The sequence below is a fragment of the Brachyistius frenatus genome, unplaced genomic scaffold, assembly GCF_029030835.1.
Source record: "Brachyistius frenatus isolate BFR_SWC_R1_liver_20210118 unplaced genomic scaffold, ASM2903083v1 Contig_230, whole genome shotgun sequence".
Taxonomy (NCBI): domain Eukaryota; kingdom Metazoa; phylum Chordata; class Actinopteri; family Embiotocidae; genus Brachyistius; species Brachyistius frenatus.
The window spans coordinates 103,468-125,000 of NW_027210829.1; the positions used below are offsets into that span (position 1 = coordinate 103,468).

A 21,533-nucleotide genomic window follows, 5' to 3' on the forward strand; every position below is an offset into this window, starting at 1 on the left:
GTCTTAAAGCCTGTGCTTCCTGGATGCTGTCTTAACTTGTCTGACTATATAAACCACTAAAAAACACATCAAAGGCGTTATGCAAATTGACTATGACAATTGCAATATGACTTCCTTAGCAGCACTGGATTTATTAGCTCAGCTGCAATTCAAAAACATGACCAAGAGACATTTTGGGAATTCTAGAAACACATTATTAGCCTCATTAGTCACATCTGTAGGTATATAGACCTAAAATATCACGCTGTGAAATGACACTACCCATGGAGCTGCACATGACCCCTGGCTGCGCACCCAGAGCTGCTGAACACATTAGCCAGTTAATGGGCTACTGAGAAAGAGAAGGAGAGAGAGGAGGAAGAGAGTGAAGGAGGGCTAGTCAAAGGGCATGAAGGGGGCAGGGAAGTCACCGGAGAGAAGATAGAGAGGCCGAGAGAAAAGAGCGGAGCAAGATGAAGAGGGGAGTGGACCGGGAGGTTGGTTGGGGTGGGGGTGGGGGTGGAGGTGGAATGGAGGAAAGAGAGGGGTGAACCTCCTGAAAGACATAAATAGGCAAAAGAGAGCTCGGAGCCTTGCAGTCACTCGTTCCGACAGCCACATCCACAGCTCCCCTCTCCCCTTCTCTCCTCCACCTCCAGCCCTCCTCTCCACTCATCTGCTGCAGCCCTTCATTCATCTGGAACCCTGAGCACAACCAGTGAGTAGCCTCTGCACCACACGTTTACCCTGTTTCTTCTTGACTGCGCGGAGATCCTTGCATTAGGAAGAGTGCATTCATTCATTTGCACAAATTGCAGGATGTGACAGTTGCAACATAGGAGGCTACCAAGCTTGCACGCAACGCTACTGGCACTTTTTCAGACACAATTGTGACAAAGAGGTGTGGATGTAACAGAATTGAGCACTTTATTCATTTCATATCAAAACATCAAATTTCATGCAGTAAATTAAGAGCTTTATTAACTCTGCAATGAAAAGAATTGGACATATTAAGAGGTCTACTTGGTTAGGAAACATATCAAAACTGTGAACCACTCTACGTGCATGCTGTTCATGTATATAGAAGCAAGGACACAAAGTAGCATCAGACTCCTATTGCTAAGTGAGGGACTAAATGAGGGGACCGACACCGCTGACGTATTATGGATAGAAATCAGGATATGTTGAAGTATCCAAAATTAAGTATGTTTGCTGGTATAGCTTCATTCATTCAGAAATATCCTGAGGTCAGAGATGTAGAGCTTACTAGACTGCAGCAGCAACAACAACAAAGATCAAACGTTCGTTACACGCATCCTAATTAATGTCAGCTCTCAGCTCTCCTTCTGCTAATCCCAGACAGTTTAACTGGTTTTACAAGCCCAAACAGTGGAAAAACAGTCAGAGGGTTTAAGCAAAGAAGTTTCCCTCTGACTCACATACCCCACTTGTTAAACCCGACACTAACACTGCAGCCAGACAGTTTGCCCTTTTCAGTTCTCCTTGTCAGCCTTGTCATGTTCAAGATATGACAAGAAGAAAACTGTATGAAAATGAGTGAATGTGTAGAAAAAAAAGAGTGATGAAATCCTCTTTGGCTTCATAAAATTTGTAGAATCCCTTGAATGCATGTGAATTAATTTGCAGCTATATGACTGAGCTAGATAGAAATGAACTTTTTGCTTTTCTTTGCTCTCCCTTTCTACACCTCCTTTAGGTCCTCCGTCCTCCCCTAATCTGCCCTCATAATGGACACCGCAAAGAACACGCTCTTCTTCTGTCGCCTGATTGTCATGATGCTGACACTGGTCCAAGGCATTCATTCAATGCCTGTTCCTACCGACATCCCCATCTGCACGGCCTCAGAAACTGCCCAGTACAGCCTGACGTTTACCGGTAAATGGACCCAGGCAGCTTTCCCTAAGCAATATCCTGTTTATCGTCCCCCTGCACAGTGGTCTAACCTCATTGGTAAGTGCACCGAAGCTAAGTGCTGTTTTATGATTTCTTATTATTTTGAGGGTAGATGTGGAACAGTATCCTGTTGGTTTAATCACAGACAGCCAGTCTATAAAAAAAAAAAAAAAAAAAAAAAAAAAATTATATTGAGTCATCTCTAGTAGCTGCTGCATCAACTATTTCTGATCCTCTTCTTTCACTTTCTTCCTCTGCTCTTAGGGGTGACCCACAGCTCTGACTTCCACATGTGGCAACCTAATGAGTTCGCCAGCAACGGAGTGAGGGAGTTTGCGGAGAAAGGCGAGGCCTGGACGCTTATGAAGGACGTGGAGATGGCCGGCGAACGCATCCAGAGTGTTTATGGGGTCATGTCTGCTCCCGCTGTCGTGGGAGGCACAGGCCAGACTTGCACTAAGTTTGAGGTCTTCGCCAGGCACTCATACGTAAGTCTCTCTGAACTGATGTCCTTCAGTCGGAGTCAGGGCATTAAGTGCATGAGAGGCCTTTTTCTGGCAGGTTAGCGTACAGAACAAGGTGGTGTGATGCTGTCTTTAGCCTGCGGAAGAGGCCTAAAGAATTTTTTTTTTTTTTAAGTTGACAACTACAGTTCTTGTTTAGCCCAAGGATTCATCATTCATATCACTGACAATGACATTTTACTACCAGACAACACAGCCTTACATTCAGCTACATAGATCATTTCCAGTATGGCCACATTATAAACCTTGCAGAGCCTCCCGCAGGTTCAACTTTGACCTTACTTACTGTAGTGCAGAACAGTGTATGATTACGATGGACATTGTGGATGTATTTTCTGTTGTCTAACTTCCAAGTCAGTGTTTCAGACACGAGTTAAACTATATCTGGGGTTAGCCCTATGAGCTGTGAGGTTATTTCCACTGAGGCTGTTTTGTTGCCATATCCTGGCAATACAATTGAGTAAAGTCTTATTACCACCATTTGCACCGACAGCCAAAACTATAAAAAATATTACTGGGGTGGTAAAAGCACCAAAATGTCCAACATTTTAAAATTAGTCCACCCAGTGTCTTTTTTGTCCAGTAATGAATTGTCATACTGCAGCCAATTGTTGATAATATAAAGAGTTATATTGTGAGAAAGAACGCGTTACGGCTTTTTAACAGGGCTGATGCAGCGGAACACTTAAAGCTCCTATAAAAGCAGCTCCTGACTGTTTTTCCCATACACTGCACCCTAAAGAGAGCTTCCAAAGCGCAGCAGGTCTAATTCATGTCTCTTCAAGTTATGTACAACTCTGCAGAAGTTGGCTGTGAAACTTGCCGCTGATGGGTTTTTGGATAGGTCATAAAAATGATGGACACATCTTACCAAAACCTGTTAGGGCTGGAAAACGATTTGCATAACAAGCCAGTTGGAGACAGAAGATGTACACCAACATATACAAGTCAGTGAGGGTTAGGAAAGACAACCTGTGGTTCTGCTGCATTGATTTTGATTCCTTCTTTTAACTGTCCATTGTAAGTTAACAAAACAAGATTATAGGAAAATAATGCTAAAATTGAATTTGTCAAGGTTGTACAGATGTTCTGTAACCAAATTTGAAATAACAAAATGCTTATTTAACGATAACTTCCAAGAGAATCAAAGTATGTCAAGCAGTTCCTTTGCTATTTATTGTAGAGTTAATTGTCAATGTGTAATGAAGTAAATGCATAATTTGTGGCGTTATTCCATAGTCATGAACAAATCCTACATGCTCACATAAAATGACAAGACAATTCCATTCATTTTTCCTCCCCTGTCGTTCTCTTCCTCTTTCGTCTCATCACCATCTCTGGCTATGACCCACTCCCTTATCTTCTTCTCTTTTTTTTCCCTCTCTCTGTGCTTCATCTCCTTCCTTTTGCTTTACTTCCTCCATCTGCAGCTGTCGTTTATTGTGCGTATCGTTCCAAGCCCGGACTGGTTTGTGGGCGTGGACAGTGTCGACCTGTGCGATGGCGACCACTGGAAAGACAGTCTGTCGCTGGAGCTTTTCCCATACGACGCGGGGACCGACAGCGGTTTCACCTTCTCTTCCCCCAACTTTGAGACCATCCCACAGGACAAAATCACACAGGTGGGTCAGCCAGAGCCAAGAGCAACACTGAACCAATCCAACGCAAATATCACAAACCCTGTGAGTGCAGAAATAAGTTCACCTCCATCTATCAACGCTTATTCCTTGTCCATTTTCCCCCTCCATAGATCACCTCCTCCATCCCCAGCCACCCTGCCAATTCCTTCTTCTACCCCCGCCTGAAGCACCTTCCACCCATGGCCAAGGTCACACTGACCAAAATAAAGAAGAACAATCAGATCATCAGCCTGCCGTTGGAGCCCACCCAGTCCAATCAACTGCCAACAGGAAACGAGATCGAAGACAAGCTCATAAGTAAGTCCAATAACAAAATTACTCAGGATTTCTGCCTTCATATGATTAGTTAAGTACTCTTTAAAAAAAAATTAAAAAAATAAACACCCTTTTTGTGTATTGGTCGAGCACTGCCAAACATATGGTGTAGTGATAACTATAAGGCAGTGATATGTATGATAACTGTAAAGATATTTACAAACGACTGTGAATTAAATCAGTCCTGTGGGGGAGGGTGTTGCTTCAGGTACAGGTAGGATTTTTCCACTCGGTAAAGTTATTACAACGCCAGCCATTTCATTTTCATCACAACAATTGCAAGGTAAACAGTAGAAATACGGCACTTTTGTAAATAAGTGGTTGACCAAGACGTTACGCCGTTGCAAACATTGTACCAAAATCAACTTAGTTAGAACATATTGACGCACTTGACTGGCCCTAAATAAGTGAGACGGTTGTGTTTTTTCACACAAAGCCAAAGTTGGTCTTAGCATAGAAAAGATTAAAGTATGTCATGTCTGTAAAATGTACCACTGTGTTAAAACTAAAAATTTTTAATAACGCTCAAATAAGCACAACAAAAGGAAGGGAGGAAGCACACAGCACGCTGGCAAACATGGACCCAAACCAGCCCCACATGAGACGCTCGGGTGTGTTGCGACTTTGGCGAGGGGCCAAACCGCATTATTGCAACACCTGCATTCGCAACATGATGAGCGCAGTGGCCAATGTGTGTGCGCGATGCACGAAAGCATTTTTCGTCACAATAGCACGAGGAAGCCTGTAGAAACCCGCCAGGCATTTTTCGGCACATGCGGCAGCGGGCGAGTTTCACAGGAATGACTTTGGTGCAATTTTTGAAGACAGTATCCAGTTTCTCCTTGCACATCCACGATGCAATACTAAAACCGTTTTACAACATTCAAGCAACTGGTTTTGCAGATGTATATCCAAATATCCAAAGGCAAATGCGAATGAATAAAATATAAATATTTTGCAGGTATGAAATAAAAAAAAGAAAACGCACTTATACACAATATGCTGAAATATGGAGAAGTAAGGGCTGCCCCCTTCAGAGTCATTGAGTTGAATCATCAGTCAGAAGAACCCTGACGCAGCACTAGATTTCTCGGTCGACTGGCACTCCGGCTTCATTCATTATAGAAGGCTGACTTCCTTTACGTATGGCTTGTTATGTGTACCCACTCAGTTTTGTGTCGGGGCACTCCTATCACAATATGCACATGAAAGAGTCCCCACCCCGAACAAACTAATCAAATAATAATGAACAGATTTAAAAAGCGAAACAGATTGTGTTTTGCTAAATTCAAATGTAAAAGGCTGACACTAGTTACTTGTGCGTTTTACTAACTCCTACAAAAGCATTTGGGAAACATTACAGGCCACACGCAAACTCAATTACTTCCAACCAGAAACCAGAGAAGCCAACTGAGTGCATGGCATCAGAAAATTCCAGGGCCACATCTGGCATCCAGTGGAACAGTCAAAATATGACAGATGGAGAAAGTGAAAAAGCACTTTAAGAAGACTGTGTCAAAATTATATACAGCAACGTTGAGGTCATGACCCCAAATGGGACACAGACGTGCAAGTTTTAACAAGACTTAAATCCTTAATGTGAAGCAGGATTTACGTAATGGTGGCTCACGGACTATTTAAGACTCCCTGTTGTATGGATTAGTGGTAATAATAAAAAAAAAAAGAAGCCCAACAGCAAGGAAAAATAAGAAAACATCTTGGAAAAACTAAAGATGAAGAGTGTGTCAAACCTCAAGTAAAGCCGGCGATGCAATAGTCAAACAAACTGTCTGGGTGACTGATGTTCTTATATGTGACAGGGAGGGAAAAATAACCTTTTATAAAAACACTACTCACCACAGAAAGTCTAAATAGATGACTTGACCGGGAAAAATGTGTTTCAGAGGGGGGGGAAAGGAACAGATAGCATGTCAACCTGGCAAAAGAGCTGACAGTGTGGTAATCAGATTCAGTGTTGAGGGTGACTGTACATTTTTTAGTCAGCATCACAGACTACAAGCCCGTTCCCCTGACTACCCATCAACAAACAACACAGACTGGCCAAGAATCTGTTGGGGTTTCCTACCCTGTTCCCAGTGCTCCATCCTATCCTTCCATCTGTTTATGGTTCCACCGATCCCTCCATTTCTTTGGTGTCTTCTCCCCAGAGCTTTAATACAAGCTTTATTAAATGATAGGCAATCACTTGATTTAGGTTTCATCTGTTCAATACAACACTGATGTAAAATCGGTGTAAATCAGCTTCGTACAGCATTTTATCACGTCATCTTAATCGTTAACGGACACACATGATAAAGAGAGATGTCAAAATCAGCCTCGTCCTGACATGCATGTTCAATCCCACCATCCATCCAAGCAGCTTCCGTACCGCCTCCCATCCTTCTGCTTTTCCACTCTTTAACCGACAACTGTGATACATATCAGCTGTGCATAAACTCACAACGAGGTTGGCTGGGGTAGCCGGGCAAGTTCACAAAGTGGCGGGAAAGCAAGAAAGTAGGAGTATGATGTAACATAAGACTTCAATGATTACAATATACACTACGTTAGCTAAAAGAAAAGGAAAAAAAAAGAATGCTAAAGGCAGCCCTCGTTTACCTCTATGACAGTTGAGGTGGTGAAGCCTTATCTGTTGCAGGGGACTCGTGAAGTATTAGCGATGTGAGGCAGGGTCATACTGACAAAGACACAGTCAGCAAAAACTCCTCAATAAATTAAGGTTAAATAAAATGAAAGGTACCTCCAGCAGCACAACCACTGCCAATAATCTATAACGAGAAGCTACGGGTTCATAAAGAGCTGCACACAAAGCATGCCATCATTTACTGTTATTGTCTTTTACTATTTCATTTGCTTTTTAAATACAAATAACAGTTGAAGAGCAGTTAATTTCCCTATTACAAAATTGCCCTACATTATATTTCAACACAAATATCCACTCACAAACTTTCCAGGTCAAAAAAGAGAGAGAGACACACACACACACAAAAAGGAGGTTACACTCCCGTGCGTGAGTTAGAAAGTAATAACTTGAATGTTTATGTGACTATAAACCCCCCCCACCCCCCTCTCCCTCTCTGTGCAGATACCCCTCTGGACTGTGAGGCGTCTGTCTGGTCTCCCTGGGGCTTGTGCAAAAGCAAGTGTGGAGACTCGGGGGTGCAGCATCGCACACGCTACATCCTGATGCACCCGGCCAACAGTGGAGCAGCCTGCCCCCTGCTGGAGGAAGAGAGGAAGTGCTACCCGGACAACTGTTTATGACTAGGCCAGGAACGGAGGGAGACTAAAGAGAGGAAGGAGAGAAGAGAGAAGAAAGAGAGGAAAGGCAGGAAAGGGAGGAAGGGACGGAGACGGACGAAAAACAGTAAAAGGTCTGCGATGTATTTGCATAAGGCGTAGTGTTGATGGAATAGATTCTGTCTCTTCTGCCCGGTCATACCCTCTTTCTGTGGAAATTAATGATTTCACTGTCTGACTGCTAAATTAGGAGTCCGACTGCCAAAACAAATCTAATCTTCAAGTCATATTGATAGATCTGAAAGCACAAGAAGGTGTAGTTTGGCAAAATAGCCATTAGACACCGATTCAGTTTTGGCAGATTATCAAAATTGACTTGGATTAGAACAATGCTGTTCTGAACATAAACTCACAAACACATGTTGGCACTGGGATTGGGCTTGGTTTGACATGTCTGAAGATCACAGACATTTGTTTGCCCACAGTGGATTATTCATACAACAGAAAATCCAAATAATTTCAGACTGGGGAAAACATGAAACTATTTGCAGAAGTAGTTAAAGCAGAAAAGGGGCATGTTCTGTCTCCTTAACAAAACCACATTCAAAACATATTGTTTACGGACACTTTGTTTGTTTTCCTGAAGAAAAAGAATATATTTATTGACAGGATTTTAACCTGTAATGTACAGTATATAAAATCTGAAAGTAATAATTTGTATTCCTTCATGTTATAGAGATATTAATTACAAAAATAAATGTTGTTTGTAAAAAAAAACTAAAAAAAAAACTAAACAAAACAAAAAATGCACAAAAAAATGAACAGATATTTTCTGTCAGGGTTAATAAAGTGTAAATACATCTTAAAATATTGTGATCTCATTGGTGACTGTTTCTTTAATAAAGAGATTTTCCTTCTTGGAGAAAAGAGACTAAAGTGTGTTTACAGTGTTGTTGTGGAACTGGATAATTCCTATAATTACAATATTGACTTTGAACAGATTTAATTTCCTTTTTTAGTGCTTCTACTCAAAGCAGTGTGTCACCTTCACCTACATTTGGGCTCATAAGGCAGTATAGTATAGTATAGTATAGTATAGTATAATATTACTAATACTGGGGCTGCAGGATCAAGCTGAGTACAATGAAAAAAACACTAAAGTGGATGACCTGGGTTCAAACCCCAGTTTTGGACAGGATTTGCCCTGATGAAGTGTTATTCATAAAATGGGTAAAGGTGCTCCAACTATTTAAAAGAGTTCACCAAATGTTTATTTCTGAAGGAGCTGCCTTGATGCTGCAAAATCCATAGCAGCACATAAGTACAGACTATGAAGCATAAATCCAACTTTAATGACTCCCTCTTCAAAAACCGAGTTTGGGGTGAGGTGAAGACAACAGAAGTCAATGATATCAGTGGATATATGTAAAAGAGATAAAAAATTTTAAAAAAATCACTTATGGCCAACATTTCTCTAACCGTACTACAGATGACAGATTGAATAGCAATAAGGACTAAACATCTGGTACATGAGGGACGTCCTTCCGTTCCGAATGATGAAGGAGAGGAAAATTACTGAGATAAAGAATCAGGAGAAACAGGAGAGGAACAGAGTCAGTCTCTGGCTTTCCTAAATGGTAGTTTCATTAACTAAGTATGAGTGGTAAGAGTAAAGTAAACGTACAGTACATGGTACTCTATAATGAAGAGTTCATCGTGAGGAGTAGTTGTACATAACGTGGGATTGTTTCAACGCGAAACGTGTGTTCAAGAGATTAATTTTGCTATGCTCAGAATAAATGAAAACAAACAAAAATAATGGTATATATTAAGCTCCCATTCAAGTTTTCACAATGGCAAAAGAAAATACTGTGTTGAGTGCCTGAGTTAGGAGGCAGAATGTGATTCACAGTAATCTGCAATTTTATAATTATTATATGTATTACAAGAACACTGCTTTGGAATAAATGATAACAGACTTAGACTGCATTTTGCAGACTACTGTTTGATCAAAAGTTTGATTACTGTATATTTACTCCTCACACACATTGTGTAAAACTACTGAAGTGTGGGAGGGGGAGGAGGAAATCTGACTCTTTGCTTACTTTAGGGATGACAACTTTTGCAGATGCCGACATGAGAAGGGGTTTATTCTGTGTGTGGGAGTGAACTTTGTCAGTGACCTCATCCAAGGTAAACATATGGCAAGTATTGTATGTGATGGTTTGGATTACATTTCCCACTCAATTTCCAAACACATTTGGCCTCTCTTTCATCCTCTAGTAGCAAGCACACACTGTCGAGACACGATCAAGATTAAAGCTCAGTCAATGAGCTGTATTACAGTGTGCTCATATATTATCATCCTGTAATACCCGAAAGAAGAATCAAAACACATAAACACACCTCTTGGATTTGTTACTTGTTGTTAGAGTCGAGTTCAGCATCTATCACTTTTGATTTAGTGAGGTCAATGCAAAGCAGGCTCCAAGATGGTGCTGCTGCAGTGATAGTAAAAGGTAATTATTATCTGAATTCCTCTTTTCTGATGATAATGCAGGTCTAGGTAGCATAAAGTTATATAAGTTTATATATAAACACTATTAAGGAGGCAAAATGCTCAGTCCATAGACAAATACACAGCCCGTGTTCAGCAACTGTGCCGTTTGGACTTCTGTAAGTTTGTGACATCACAAAAGCACGCTCATGTCATGTGTCTGTCCGCAGCACGGCCCACTTTCCAAACTTTTATATGTAAGAAAACACTCAGCGGTCATTCAGTCGTGGAGTTAGCAGGCTAAAACACAGAACAAACCCTGTAGTTGGCATGAGCAAACGTCGTCAGACAAGAATCAGCCAATCAGAAAAGAGGGTCATTGATATCAATGCACCTTAAAGACACAGACACAAAACTGCCTGTTCTTAGTCGAGCTGGAGAGAGAAACATCTGAGAAAAGATGTAAAACTATGTTGACAAGGTTTTTGGCACTTAAAACTATACAAATATCTTCTCATGGATATCAAAGCTGTAATTCAAACCCTTTTGAATTACCATAACCCACCAGCTGTAATAAAATAACAAACCAATCCACATTTTTTTTTCATATAATGACAATGAAAATTTACTGTGTATATTAAGAATGTGCTTCAAAAGTCACAGTGCTTATTCCTACTTCCATGTTAGTGACAAAACACTGTCTATCATCTACTGTGAAAAGAAGACACCGCTGGATGTTCTATATCCGATACACATTTGTCTTTGTCAGCTGTGCTACTGGTTCCCAGGTTAACCAGTAACAAAACGAGCACACAAAGTAGCACCTGTCAGTTTCTCACGCTCGATCTATCTCCCCAACAGGCCTCTACTTTCAACATGCGCTGCGGTGTTAGTCAATGAAAACGGCTCACAGTTGAGCTCGATTTTACAGGTCTACAACAACAACAACAACAACAAACTCTACTATAACTGCAGGCCAAATATTTGGTCACTGACAAGCGTATTGTAATTTAATAGCTCATTGTTAACTTGAAATGGGTTTGCGAGGCATTGGCTTTCTCCTCCAGTGTTACCTGATGTTGGCAGCGGCCATGTATTTCGATCTCGGAGAGCAGGAGGAAAAGTGCATCATTGAGGAGATTCCTGAAGACACGCTGGTGACTGGTGAGTCGTAAAGATCGAATGGTCCTCCCGAGTGTCGTTTATGTCCTGAACTGCAGCAATAAATGTGGAATTAGACTGAGTGTGTATTTAATTACAGTATTTATAATTGTAAATCACCACTTCGTTTGTTGAACCTCACAGTAGCGTCATATGCACTTCCACGATAGTATGTCTCTTATTTTAACAAGTTGATAAAGCATAAAGGCCACTTATGACTCGATTTATAGAGCACACTGCTCATTAAGCAGTGTCTTATTGTAGTAGCTAGCGTTGTGCTTCAGAAACACTAAATAAGCAAAAAATGTTAAGAGCATTTCATTTATTGTATTTATTGTACTGTACTCTCAAATACATTTCCTACAATTGGTCCTAAAATGTCAGACAGAGAAATATAACTTTGGTTACTTAGGTGACCAATGTAAATATTAAATACTATCATACCTGTAAATGTTGAATATCATTGAATATTAAAGTAGGAAATTACATTATTACCCTTTTCATGCCCAATCCTTATTACAAATATTACCTGCTTGGCATTGGCCTTGACAACTACTGTGTGTGTATATGTTTGCGCTCATGTGTGTGTCTTTTACCTTCAGGTTACTTCTTGTTGGAGCCGTGGGACATGAAGGCGTCCAGCCACTCCCCTCACTTTGGAGTCACTGCGACAGTCAGAGACCCGAACCATGAGGTACTGGACTCCCACGGGAGCTTTATCACCAAGCCAGTGTCACACAAACACAAGTGTGATGGTTCAGTCAAATATGGCTGGTTTCCATTTCAAACCCAGATAATGACACGGTGAATTTAACACACTGCTACTAAAGCATCGCATAGTTTGATTGGTAAAAACAAAACAAATGACTTGCAGTATATCTGTCATATTGTTATAATATCATCGTCACACGTATGCAGTTTTGTATTTTATCCATTGACGTGGTCCCAACGTGGAAAAAAAGCAACAACCAGTTTTTCCTCTTTCCTGCTTTCTAGGTTGTGATGTCCAAACGCTTTGGAAAATTTGGGAAAATCACCTTTACAGCTCACGCCTCCGGTCCGCACTACCTTTGCTTCCAGACCAACTCCACAAGGTTTGCCGTCTATGCTGGTGAAAAGCTGGTAAGACCTGTGGACACACACAGAGAAAAATGTATTCAAAACAGAGATGAAGATAAAGCAAAACACAAGAGCATACCCGGTTTAAAAAACACTCATAATTGTTGAAATGTACCAACAACAACAACAACAACAAAAATGCTGAACGTTCCTCAATTTTGGCCACACAGAAGCTTCATTTGGATGTTCAGATGGGAGAGCACTCGATCGACCCCCACGCTGACAGGACCAAGAACAACATGGAGACTCTGGAGAACAGTCTCAGACACCTCAGAGATCAGATGATGTACATCGGCAGGCAGCAAGAGTACCAGCGGGTAAACGTTACTGTTGTGAACATTAACAATCCTCTTGCATTGCACAACATGTCAAACCACCCTCGAGCACCCTTAACGTCGCCGTGCTTACTGAGAAAACACAGAACAAGTCAAACTAAATCACGGTCCTGTCTTTTTGTGTCGTCTGCCGTCTTTCAGGAGAAGGAGGAGGCGTTTCGTGGGATAAGCGAGGACACCAACGGCAAAGTGTTGTGGTGGGCCGTAGTGCAGACCTCCATCCTGCTGACCGTCGGTTTCTGGCAGATGAAACGACTCAAAGACTTCTTTGTCGCCAAGAAGCTGGTCTGACGATGACGAACTTCTTTTTGCATTTTCTGTATACTGCAAAAAAAAAAAAAAATTACAAAAGAAACAACCCCCCCCCATCAAGACCTGGGTAGATGAACACAAATTAAAGGGTTAAAAATGATGTCTGATAAAGAATTGATAAATTTGCGGTATTATAACACAACAGCTCACGTAATAATACAATATATAACAGCACATTTCCCCTCTAAATATGGTCATAATTATTGTACTACAATTAAAAAAAAAACACACACAGCTGGCTACGAGGAGAATGGAAAAATAATAATAATAAAAAAAAAGTGTTTTAAAGTTTAACTGTTTTGTTATTATTCCTCGTTTTAAATGATATCCTTCTGCGTTCACGTGTTTGCTCGGCAACTGAAAAAAAATAAATAAAAAATAAAACCCGACGTCGTTTACGCGCTAATTAGACCATCATTTTGAGACAGTGAGTATATCCGAGCCGGGACCGGTCCGACAACACCTCGAGTCGTTAATGGATCACCAACCGAGAGGTAAAAAAATAAATAAAAATAAATAAATAAATAAGGAGCGAGACGGATAGTTGTGGTTGTAAATAAACACAAGAAAGGGAGCGGAAGTCACTTCTACGGAGCCGTTATTAGACAACGGAAGCGATTATTAGCATTTAGCTTTAGCGGCGTGATAAATCGGATTAACTGGCTGTGAAATTGAGGTTATAACATTTGTAAAAAAAAAAAACACACAACTGACACGGTTTAAAAAAAAAAATAATTAAAAAAAACCTCAATGTAAGCGACTGCAGGAATAATATTGATCTCAATGGTTGAACGGGAGTTAAGCGAAGTTAGCTCGTGAGCTCAAACTCCTCTCTCATCTACTTTTTTTTTTTTTTTTGCAGATCTTCAAATGTCTCACTGGGTCTGCTGCAACTCCTGCTTCCTCTCTCCCAGCGCTGAGCGCAAACTGGCCGTCACCACCTGCGGCCACATCGTCTGCAGCGTCTGTTATCAGAAAGGTAAATAAAAAAAAAAAAAATAAAAAAACGTGGAGGGGGGAGGGGGCGGGGGGTGTTTTGATGCAAGCAAACGTCAAAGCAATATTTGTTTGTAATATTTGGGTATTATTTATTAAAAAAAGAAGCGCTGGATCTGCTGACTGCTGACCACCAGGCAAGGTGACAGCGTGATTAGACAGAGACCTCTGTTGGACCTGCAGTGATATTGCAGGTCTATTGCAATATCAATATTATAGATATTGCAGGTGCATATATATATTTTTTTTATACACGTCTCAAGCCCAAGGAAGCCTCCCGTGTTGCACACTTCTCCCGTTGATAATCAGATTTCAGACCAGCTCCGTCAAAGGTTTTTTGTTGTTGTCGTATTCAGAAAATGAGAATGAAATGGGCTGTGAGTCCTCCAGGAGGGGCCCTCGATCCCACTTTGGGATCCGCTGGTCACGTTCATTGAGCCGCAGGTCAGTTGCTGATGGGTTCCCTCTCAATCACGGTCTCTTTAATTTGCTCTGGCTCCCAGATTAACTTTGGTTAATCAGGCGGAAGCACTTTAAAATCAATTTAGTTTCTGTTCACTCGTTAGATTCAGGCCCAGCATGTCCTCTATTCACTACGAGCCGGGGTAAAATGATGCATTTTGTTCTTCAGCTTGTCATTTTTGTCCACGTGTGATTGCATTCTTGTCTTTCAGGCCAGCAGGGAAAATGTTTAATATGCAGTGCCAGCTGCCAAATATCGGCACTCTCCGACAAAGTAAGCACCCTTTTTCTTTTCTCGTTTAATTGCATCCTCGGCTGGTTGTGTGTCCGCCCGCTCGGGACGACGTCGCGCTTTGTAACTTCATAAGCAGACCGATGTAATTTGAAAACCCTGCTGTCGTTACAGTGGTGTGAAATGTTTTTCGTTTCAGAGCGGCTCCGACGTGAAGGCCTTGTTCTCTGACATCAACGTCGTGGCGAACAAACACTTCGCAGAAATCAGCAAAGTTGGGTCATTTTCTTGCTTCACGTCTTCACATGAACTTGTACATGTCACGTGTGTAGTGCAGATTTAATATACACGTGACTGTTTCTTCTCTGTCTACAGGTTGTGATGTTTCAGGCCAGACATCAAAAGAGGTTGTTAACATATTACCAGCAAAGGGTGAGAGGAATTTATTCGGTGAAGTGCATTCGTTTTTGTTGTGTATGCATTTTCTTTCCTTGCCAATGCTGAAATAATAATAATTATTATTAATAATAATAATAATAATAATCAGTTTCTTGCCCTCCTAAAACAGATATTAATGCTACTGATAATATACTGCAGTCTCACCATTTTATAATTTACAGAATGAGAAGCTGGAGGAAGCTTACGTCAAGGTGAAGCAAGAAGTGCAGCAGATGATAAAGTAAGTTAAACGATATGCTTGTGATACATTTCCATACATATCACATATTACTGCTGTTTATTAGAAGTCGGAAGTGTTTCTTATTTATTTTTCCCTTTCAAAGGCAACTGAATGAACAGAGCGTCTACATTACCAAGCTGGAAAACTCTCTTCAGAGGTTGGGCAATAGTCAACATGTATTAAAGTAAATTGAACATTCAGCAGTTAAGTTGACCTACTTGAACAAACTTTGTGCTGGTAATCAGTTGGTCTTTTGGTATTTTCACAAAGTTAACTATCTGGAAAAAGCTTTTGTTTTGGCTTAAAAACATCATTTTAATTTCTCAGTCTGATATTTTTAGCATCCTTACTTTTCCACATGATTTAGGCTCAAAATATCAGTTATTGTCCAGTTTGAGCACGTATTCAAAGGAAATGCCGCTTGTTTTCCTTTTTGGGTTTTGGCAGCACTGAAGCTTATAAAAGCATTTCCAACAAGCTGGCTGTTATGCCTCACCACTCACTAGGTGTCACTCCTGGCACGTCTACACCGGGACTGTTGCAACCAGGCCTGGATGTGTTTAAAAAGGAAGGTTTTTAAAAGAGACCCGAAAAAGTTATCTTGAAACAAGATTTAAAAAAAAAAAAAAAAGATTATATAAAAATTCTTCAATAAAAACTCTTATTGATAAGTATTTAATGAATAAGTTCGACAAGTTTTACAGTTAGGTTACTTTCATGGAGCGTTGCATCATTCACATCATTCCTGAAAGCGCCGTAAAAGTCCTTTTCTAAATGTTCCGCAAAATACGAACTACATAAACATATACTTAACCGCGAAAAGAAAAAAAGATTGACCCAAATTCTCCTTATAAATGTTTGCGTCTTGGCTCGTCCTGAGTTCATCGCGCAGCGGGGAGGGTCCTCACACACTCTCTAGGATTCAAACCAACAACTGTGCTGCTCATCAACACTCATTACCTGGAACAGATTAACCGTATTTATTACTCTTGTCCCTCAGTGCCAAAGCTTCATCCCAGGTCAACCACGGTTCTCACGCACCACGTGGACATAAACCAGGTAATCAATCGCGTAACTTAACTTACACTGCTGTATTGATGGCTGTGTTGATCTGTCGGCACACTCAACCGCTACAATACATTATTTAGCTCATGTTTCATGCACGGCTTGTTTATTATATGCTGTGAACCGAGCTGTTAGAATGGGGAGTAAAGAATATTCATATTACAGAGAATATTATATTATATTGTGCCCTACTTAAATCAGGACTGTTATAGTCTTCATACCGTTTCGTTACTGTTGTTTATAGTGAAAGTCAAATGTAATATAACCTCGGCTAGTACATTTATTTGGATTTATACAAAACTGAAACGTGATAGGAACAGAAAACAAATGTAAATGCGGCACAATGTCGCATTACTTGTTAAATCTTCGTTTACGACTTCATCCAAAAGGCTGTAACGGAGGTGACTGGTGTCAAAGATAATAATAATAATTTAAAAAAAAGTCCCCTGCAGCTCGCAACAAGACTTCTGCTGCTCTGACCTGAAGTATATCAGATTACGTGTAATAGACTGCATCCCTGAAACGTTACGTCATATTTTAAATGTCTTGGTGTTTCTTGTTTACGTTCAGTCCTACAGATCCCGTATAAATCCCCCGTTTCCCTCCTGCGACGCTCCTCAGCCTCTAATAGGTGAGTACCGTCTCTCTCTCTCTCTCTCTCTCCGTCCCACATCAACCCTCTCTTTCTCCGTTCATCTTTGATTCGCGATGCCTTCGCCCCGTCACTGCGTCTCACTATACCTCAGAGACAGAGAGAATGTTGGAGGTATTTCACAGTGCAAACAAGTTATATCCTGGGTTCAGCCCTGATGTCTTATGTTAGCTTTAGCTGCTGTGTAGCTTTGCCCTGCCCTGTGGCTACACACACACACACACACACACACACACACACACACACACACACACACACACACACACACACACACACACACACACACACACACACACACACACACACCTGAATTAGCTGATCTTTGCTTGGCTTTAGTCAGGAATCCCGATTGGCATTCACTTTTGATTTTAAAGGGGCACTGAACACACATTTTATTCACCGATAGGTGCAAAGCATTGTATTGTATTCGAAGTTTGGTTTCACAAAATGTGATCTTCAATTTGATTTTAATTCGTGAGTTTTATTTTGAAAAGCCCCGATCCTCTTGGTGTTTTCTCGACAAATTCACGTTTTTCTATATGAAAGTTCTGACATTTTTAAAACCAATGAATAACGACGACAATTCCTAAAGTGCAAATGCATTGTTAAAGCTGGGAATTATCTCACTCCCTGTTGATTAGATGACATAAAATGTGAACATTTGTCTGCAGCGTGTCAATAAACCAGCCACAGGTTCACCTTAAAAGGACGTGTCAGGGTTTCACTAAGTCCGCACCTCACTTTGGAAAGAATAAATGCTGCTGTTCCGAAGACGTTTGTGAAAAAGTTCAGGCACCACTGCGGTGTTCAGCCAACTGAAGCCAGCAGAACTAATGAAGTGTGCTTTCCTGTCTGGCAGCGGTGAAAGCATGGAGGTGGATGAAGGGATTCTGTTCAGGAAAGTAAGTCCCGTGATTTCACCTACAGTTTTATTATGAACGTGTTCTGCGGCAATCCTGATATTTACTTAAAAGACTTTCAGGCGCACGACGGGGGAAAGTATCGAGCGAACAAGCCGATATAAAAAAAAACAACAAAAAAAAAAAAAACGCCCGTGATTTGTGCTTTTGCTTTTCAGCCCAACTCGGCCCACAGAGGGTCGTTTATCAATCCTGCACAGGACGGACGCATGGGTGAGTTCTCTGTACAACTGTTGTTTTGTTGTTTCCACTGCAGAAAGAAGTGTTGGGAGCTAATACAGAAGCGCTTGGGACCGTCCACGGTGGTTGCACCGGGACCCTTGGAAAGCTTCAGGTTCAGCTTTTCGGTCTCTTAAAGGAGGTTTGACCTTTTCGTTGTGGAGAGTAAGTGAAGCGGCAGCCCCGTCGCCGCTGTTCGCTGCGGCACCGCGTCGATAGCTTTATCGGCGCGAGCGTTTGGCGACGTACGTCATAATATTTAAGCAGCGGCAGGTTGATTGTTCTTGTTTAAAATGTTTTACAGCTGGAGCGATTGATAGCTATTCCTTGCACCGCGATGACGCGGGCCATTCGTTACGGAGCTAACTGCGGCAGAAGCGCGCGTTCACGCCGCAGGTGCTTTGCCCGCGTTTGGGAGCAGCTTCTGTGCGACTTTGCGCTCGAGTGAAAAAATAAAAAAAAAATAACACGGCGATTACTCTGGAAGACGACTCACCCGTTGATCTTGTCTTCCTGGAGGGTTTCCAAATTCAAAACCTGAAGGAAGCTCACGGGGTGGAAGAAGAGACACCATAAGCTTATAATGACCCAGAAGTAGCTCGTGCGTTTAAAAAAAAAAAAAAAAAAAAATCATTGTAAGTTTATCTGTATGAGCTGTGTTAAAGATTAACCATTCATCTGCTGTTGTGTTTAGCCACCGTCCCTCACAGACTGTCCAACCAGAACACGTCAGCCAACCACTTAGCACGCTCAGCCCCAGTCAGGTGACAAGTTTCATTCATTATATGCATATAATATTATATAACAGTCCAATGCAGATGAAGTCTTTCAGTCATCTTACCTGTGTTTTCAGCTCCTCATTCACACCGTGAGAAACTTCTTTGAATGCATCTGTGCAGTTGTTGTTGCTGCGTTAGTTTTGCTTTTTTCGTATTTCAATTGAGGAACGGACCTTTACACACTTGGCGCACGACGAATAAACGACACAAAACACGCTTTTCATGAGGGCAGCGATGCAAATTTGTGCCGGTTGTTCAAAAACAGGTTTGAGTAGATTCGCGTCAGCTAATTTTTCAGAAAAAAACAAAACAAAAAGATTGATTCAAACATTTTCCAGTGATGCAGATCTCGTCCTGTTCCTCCTCACTTGACAAAAAAAAAAAAAAAAAAAAAAAAAATCAGATTTGAGCGTGTTAGACAAACCTGCTGTGTCACTGTTACCTGCTTCCCACCAACTCTGCTACACCCAGAAGTAAAGTACATAAATGTCCAAATGTTGTCCTTGAGACAGTTGTTTCCCCCGTGCCCTTCGTCCTGGCTGGAGACACAAACAATTGACAGTGTCATTAGGGAGTCGTGAGGTCACGTCCTTTCCACTTTACACACAATGCGATTGGCTGACGCCTTCACTTGCTGCCAAAGCACAGAAAAATTGACCTTTTTTTTTTTTTTTTTTTTTTAACAAAAAAAAGAGGCTTTTTCACTTCATAATATTTGCATTCTGTGTGAAAGTACTCGTGACTAATCTACGGTTCTGAAAAAATATGGCGACATGTGAATCAATAACAGGAACAAAAAAAAACACACTACATGTAAAGACTTTGCGTTCGGTCACTGTCCACATATTTATTCTTGTCATTAAATCAAATGGAAACAAAGCTTGATGCAGGTTGTTCCTCTTAACAATATACTTCTCCAAAAACTGTGAACAACACATAAATGAGCTTTATTGTAGTACCGGGTGACATATTGCGACGAGTCCTCAAATTTATACCGTGACCTTAAAAAAAACAAAAAAAAACGGACCGCAATCAAGTTCTTGTTGATGTTGCATGAGTGGCCGGTGTGGCCGCGATATGACAGAAACATACCGTGATTCCCCCCCTCCCGTTCATTTTAGTGTGTTCGTTCCAATTAGTCAACCACGGAGCTCACACTTAAACGTGGGCTGACAAAGTTTTTCTCTCCTCTGCTCTCTCAGTCGTTTTCAAGGAGCACCTTTGACCCCAGACATAACGTACGGTCGGACCTCTGGATGGAAGTCTCCCCTCTTCAAACCTCCCTCCTCCTTCAGACACTCCATGTCCTCCCTGGTCTGCCCTCCTCCTTAACACGCACACACACACACGCACACGCACACGCACACACACACATATACACATACATATAAAGTCTGCAGAGGAAACGCACCTGACCGCTGAGGTAGAGGTACTAATGTTTCTTGACCTCAGGCAGAGATGTATTGTCACGTATGTTGATGACTAAACTCTAGTTTAGGGTCGTTAAACAGCCATTTGTATTTCAGTCTTTCGAGTCAATTAAACGGATAAAATATCGACGTAAGCCTCGTTGTTGTCGACACTCACCTGCCCTCCATCGCTGCAGATATTCGGACCGTTGCTGGTACGCTCGTGTGTATGTTAGTGACTGGTAGGTAGTCGGGAAGGTCAGGTTATTCGCGAGAGTGACTGTCGGTGATCCAACGGAGAAACCCGCAGGCCTCAACTCCACGCAGCCTCGCAAGCTTTCGGCCGAAGGCGCAGCGTGACGCGACGCTCGCCAGCACCCGTTCAATCTACGCGGATGAACTGGGATTGCGTTGTTCACCCAAAAAAACCAAAAAACCAAAAAAAAAACCACCTACGTTTACTGGATTGTACAAGACTTAAAGGTTGACCCGATAAAATGCTGAAGCGGCGTCGAGGGGGGTCTCCTTCAACCGCGGGACAGTTAACCACGACCCTCCAGCGGGAGTTTGCGCTGTCCCGGCCGGCTGGACGTGACTTCAGCGACGTTGACTTGTGATTTCACCCTCAAATCTTGTTACCAAAACAGCTGCGAGTGAAGGCAAAGAAAAGCGCAGCCACACAGAAACATGATATCACCTGGAGTCATCGCAGCGAAGGGGTGGGGGGGTGGGGTGGGGGAAAAGGGTGGCGAGGTGAAGGCGGGTGGCGAGGGCGCCCGATGTGTTCAGACAGGTCGATTCTTTCTTTGTAGACGTGCGCTTCTGCCTCTTTTGTCCCCGCTTGTCAGGGTGCTGAATGGTGTCTATTCAAGAGGGCTCAGGTGTGACTGTTTGTGTGTGTGTGTGTGTGTGTGTGTGTGTGTGTGTGTGTGTGTGTGTGTGTGTGTGTGTGTGTGTGTGTGTGTGTGTGTGTATGTGTGGCCTATGTGGCCTGTGCACGCTATATTCATACTCCGGTGGGATCTGAAGCCGTTTCCTGTTTTTTAAGGTCCACTTAAGAGAG

General features: G+C 41.8%; 3 protein-coding genes across 3 annotated transcripts; all 3 read left to right on the forward strand.

Moving 5' to 3' along the window:
* The first annotated feature begins 548 nt into the window (after nt 1-548).
* spon2b (spondin 2b, extracellular matrix protein) lies at nt 549-8,555 on the forward strand. The gene is made up of 6 exons (XM_069720052.1): nt 549-697; nt 1,697-1,950; nt 2,158-2,381; nt 3,848-4,039; nt 4,168-4,354; nt 7,479-8,555. The coding sequence occupies exons 2-6, from the start codon at nt 1,728-1,730 to the stop codon at nt 7,655-7,657; spliced, it is 1,005 nt and encodes a 334-aa protein (XP_069576153.1). The 5' UTR covers nt 549-697; nt 1,697-1,727; the 3' UTR covers nt 7,658-8,555.
* A 2,609-nt stretch (nt 8,556-11,164) lies between these two features.
* Nucleotides 11,165-13,037, forward strand: LOC138633673 (transmembrane emp24 domain-containing protein 11). The gene is made up of 5 exons (XM_069720051.1): nt 11,165-11,294; nt 11,894-11,985; nt 12,288-12,413; nt 12,581-12,727; nt 12,887-13,037. Exons 1-5 carry the CDS (start codon nt 11,165-11,167, stop codon nt 13,034-13,036), a joined length of 645 nt encoding a protein of 214 aa, XP_069576152.1. The 3' UTR covers nt 13,037.
* Nucleotides 13,038-13,927: 890 nt separating this feature from the next.
* Nucleotides 13,928-20,393, forward strand: rnf212 (ring finger protein 212). Its single transcript, XM_069720053.1, has 13 exons — nt 13,928-14,036; nt 14,728-14,789; nt 14,947-15,021; nt 15,123-15,179; nt 15,368-15,426; nt 15,530-15,583; nt 16,427-16,485; nt 17,062-17,122; nt 17,240-17,257; nt 18,003-18,045; nt 18,222-18,276; nt 18,977-19,046; nt 20,264-20,393. The coding sequence occupies exons 1-13, from the start codon at nt 13,928-13,930 to the stop codon at nt 20,391-20,393; spliced, it is 852 nt and encodes a 283-aa protein (XP_069576154.1).
* The last annotated feature ends 1,140 nt before the right edge of the window (nt 20,394-21,533 follow it).

Bases quoted from the DNA above. Each gene is read 5' to 3' on its own strand.
- rnf212 (XM_069720053.1), top strand. From the start codon at position 13,928: ATGTCTCACTGGGTCTGCTGCAACTCCTGCTTCCTCTCTCCCAGCGCT. The intron at 14,037-14,727 runs GTAAATAAAAAA...CTTGTCTTTCAG, and splicing joins CAGCGTCTGTTATCAGAAAG to GCCAGCAGGGAAAATGTTTA. The intron at 18,277-18,976 runs GTGAGTTCTCTG...TGTTGTGTTTAG, and splicing joins TGCACAGGACGGACGCATGG to CCACCGTCCCTCACAGACTG.
- LOC138633673 (XM_069720051.1), top strand. From the start codon at position 11,165: ATGGGTTTGCGAGGCATTGGCTTTCTCCTCCAGTGTTACCTGATGTTG. The intron at 11,295-11,893 runs GTGAGTCGTAAA...TTTTACCTTCAG, and splicing joins TGAAGACACGCTGGTGACTG to GTTACTTCTTGTTGGAGCCG. The intron at 11,986-12,287 runs GTACTGGACTCC...CCTGCTTTCTAG, and splicing joins TCAGAGACCCGAACCATGAG to GTTGTGATGTCCAAACGCTT.
- spon2b (XM_069720052.1), top strand. From the start codon at position 1,728: ATGGACACCGCAAAGAACACGCTCTTCTTCTGTCGCCTGATTGTCATG. The intron at 1,951-2,157 runs GTAAGTGCACCG...CTCTGCTCTTAG, and splicing joins ACAGTGGTCTAACCTCATTG to GGGTGACCCACAGCTCTGAC. The intron at 4,040-4,167 runs GTGGGTCAGCCA...CCCCCTCCATAG, and splicing joins CACAGGACAAAATCACACAG to ATCACCTCCTCCATCCCCAG.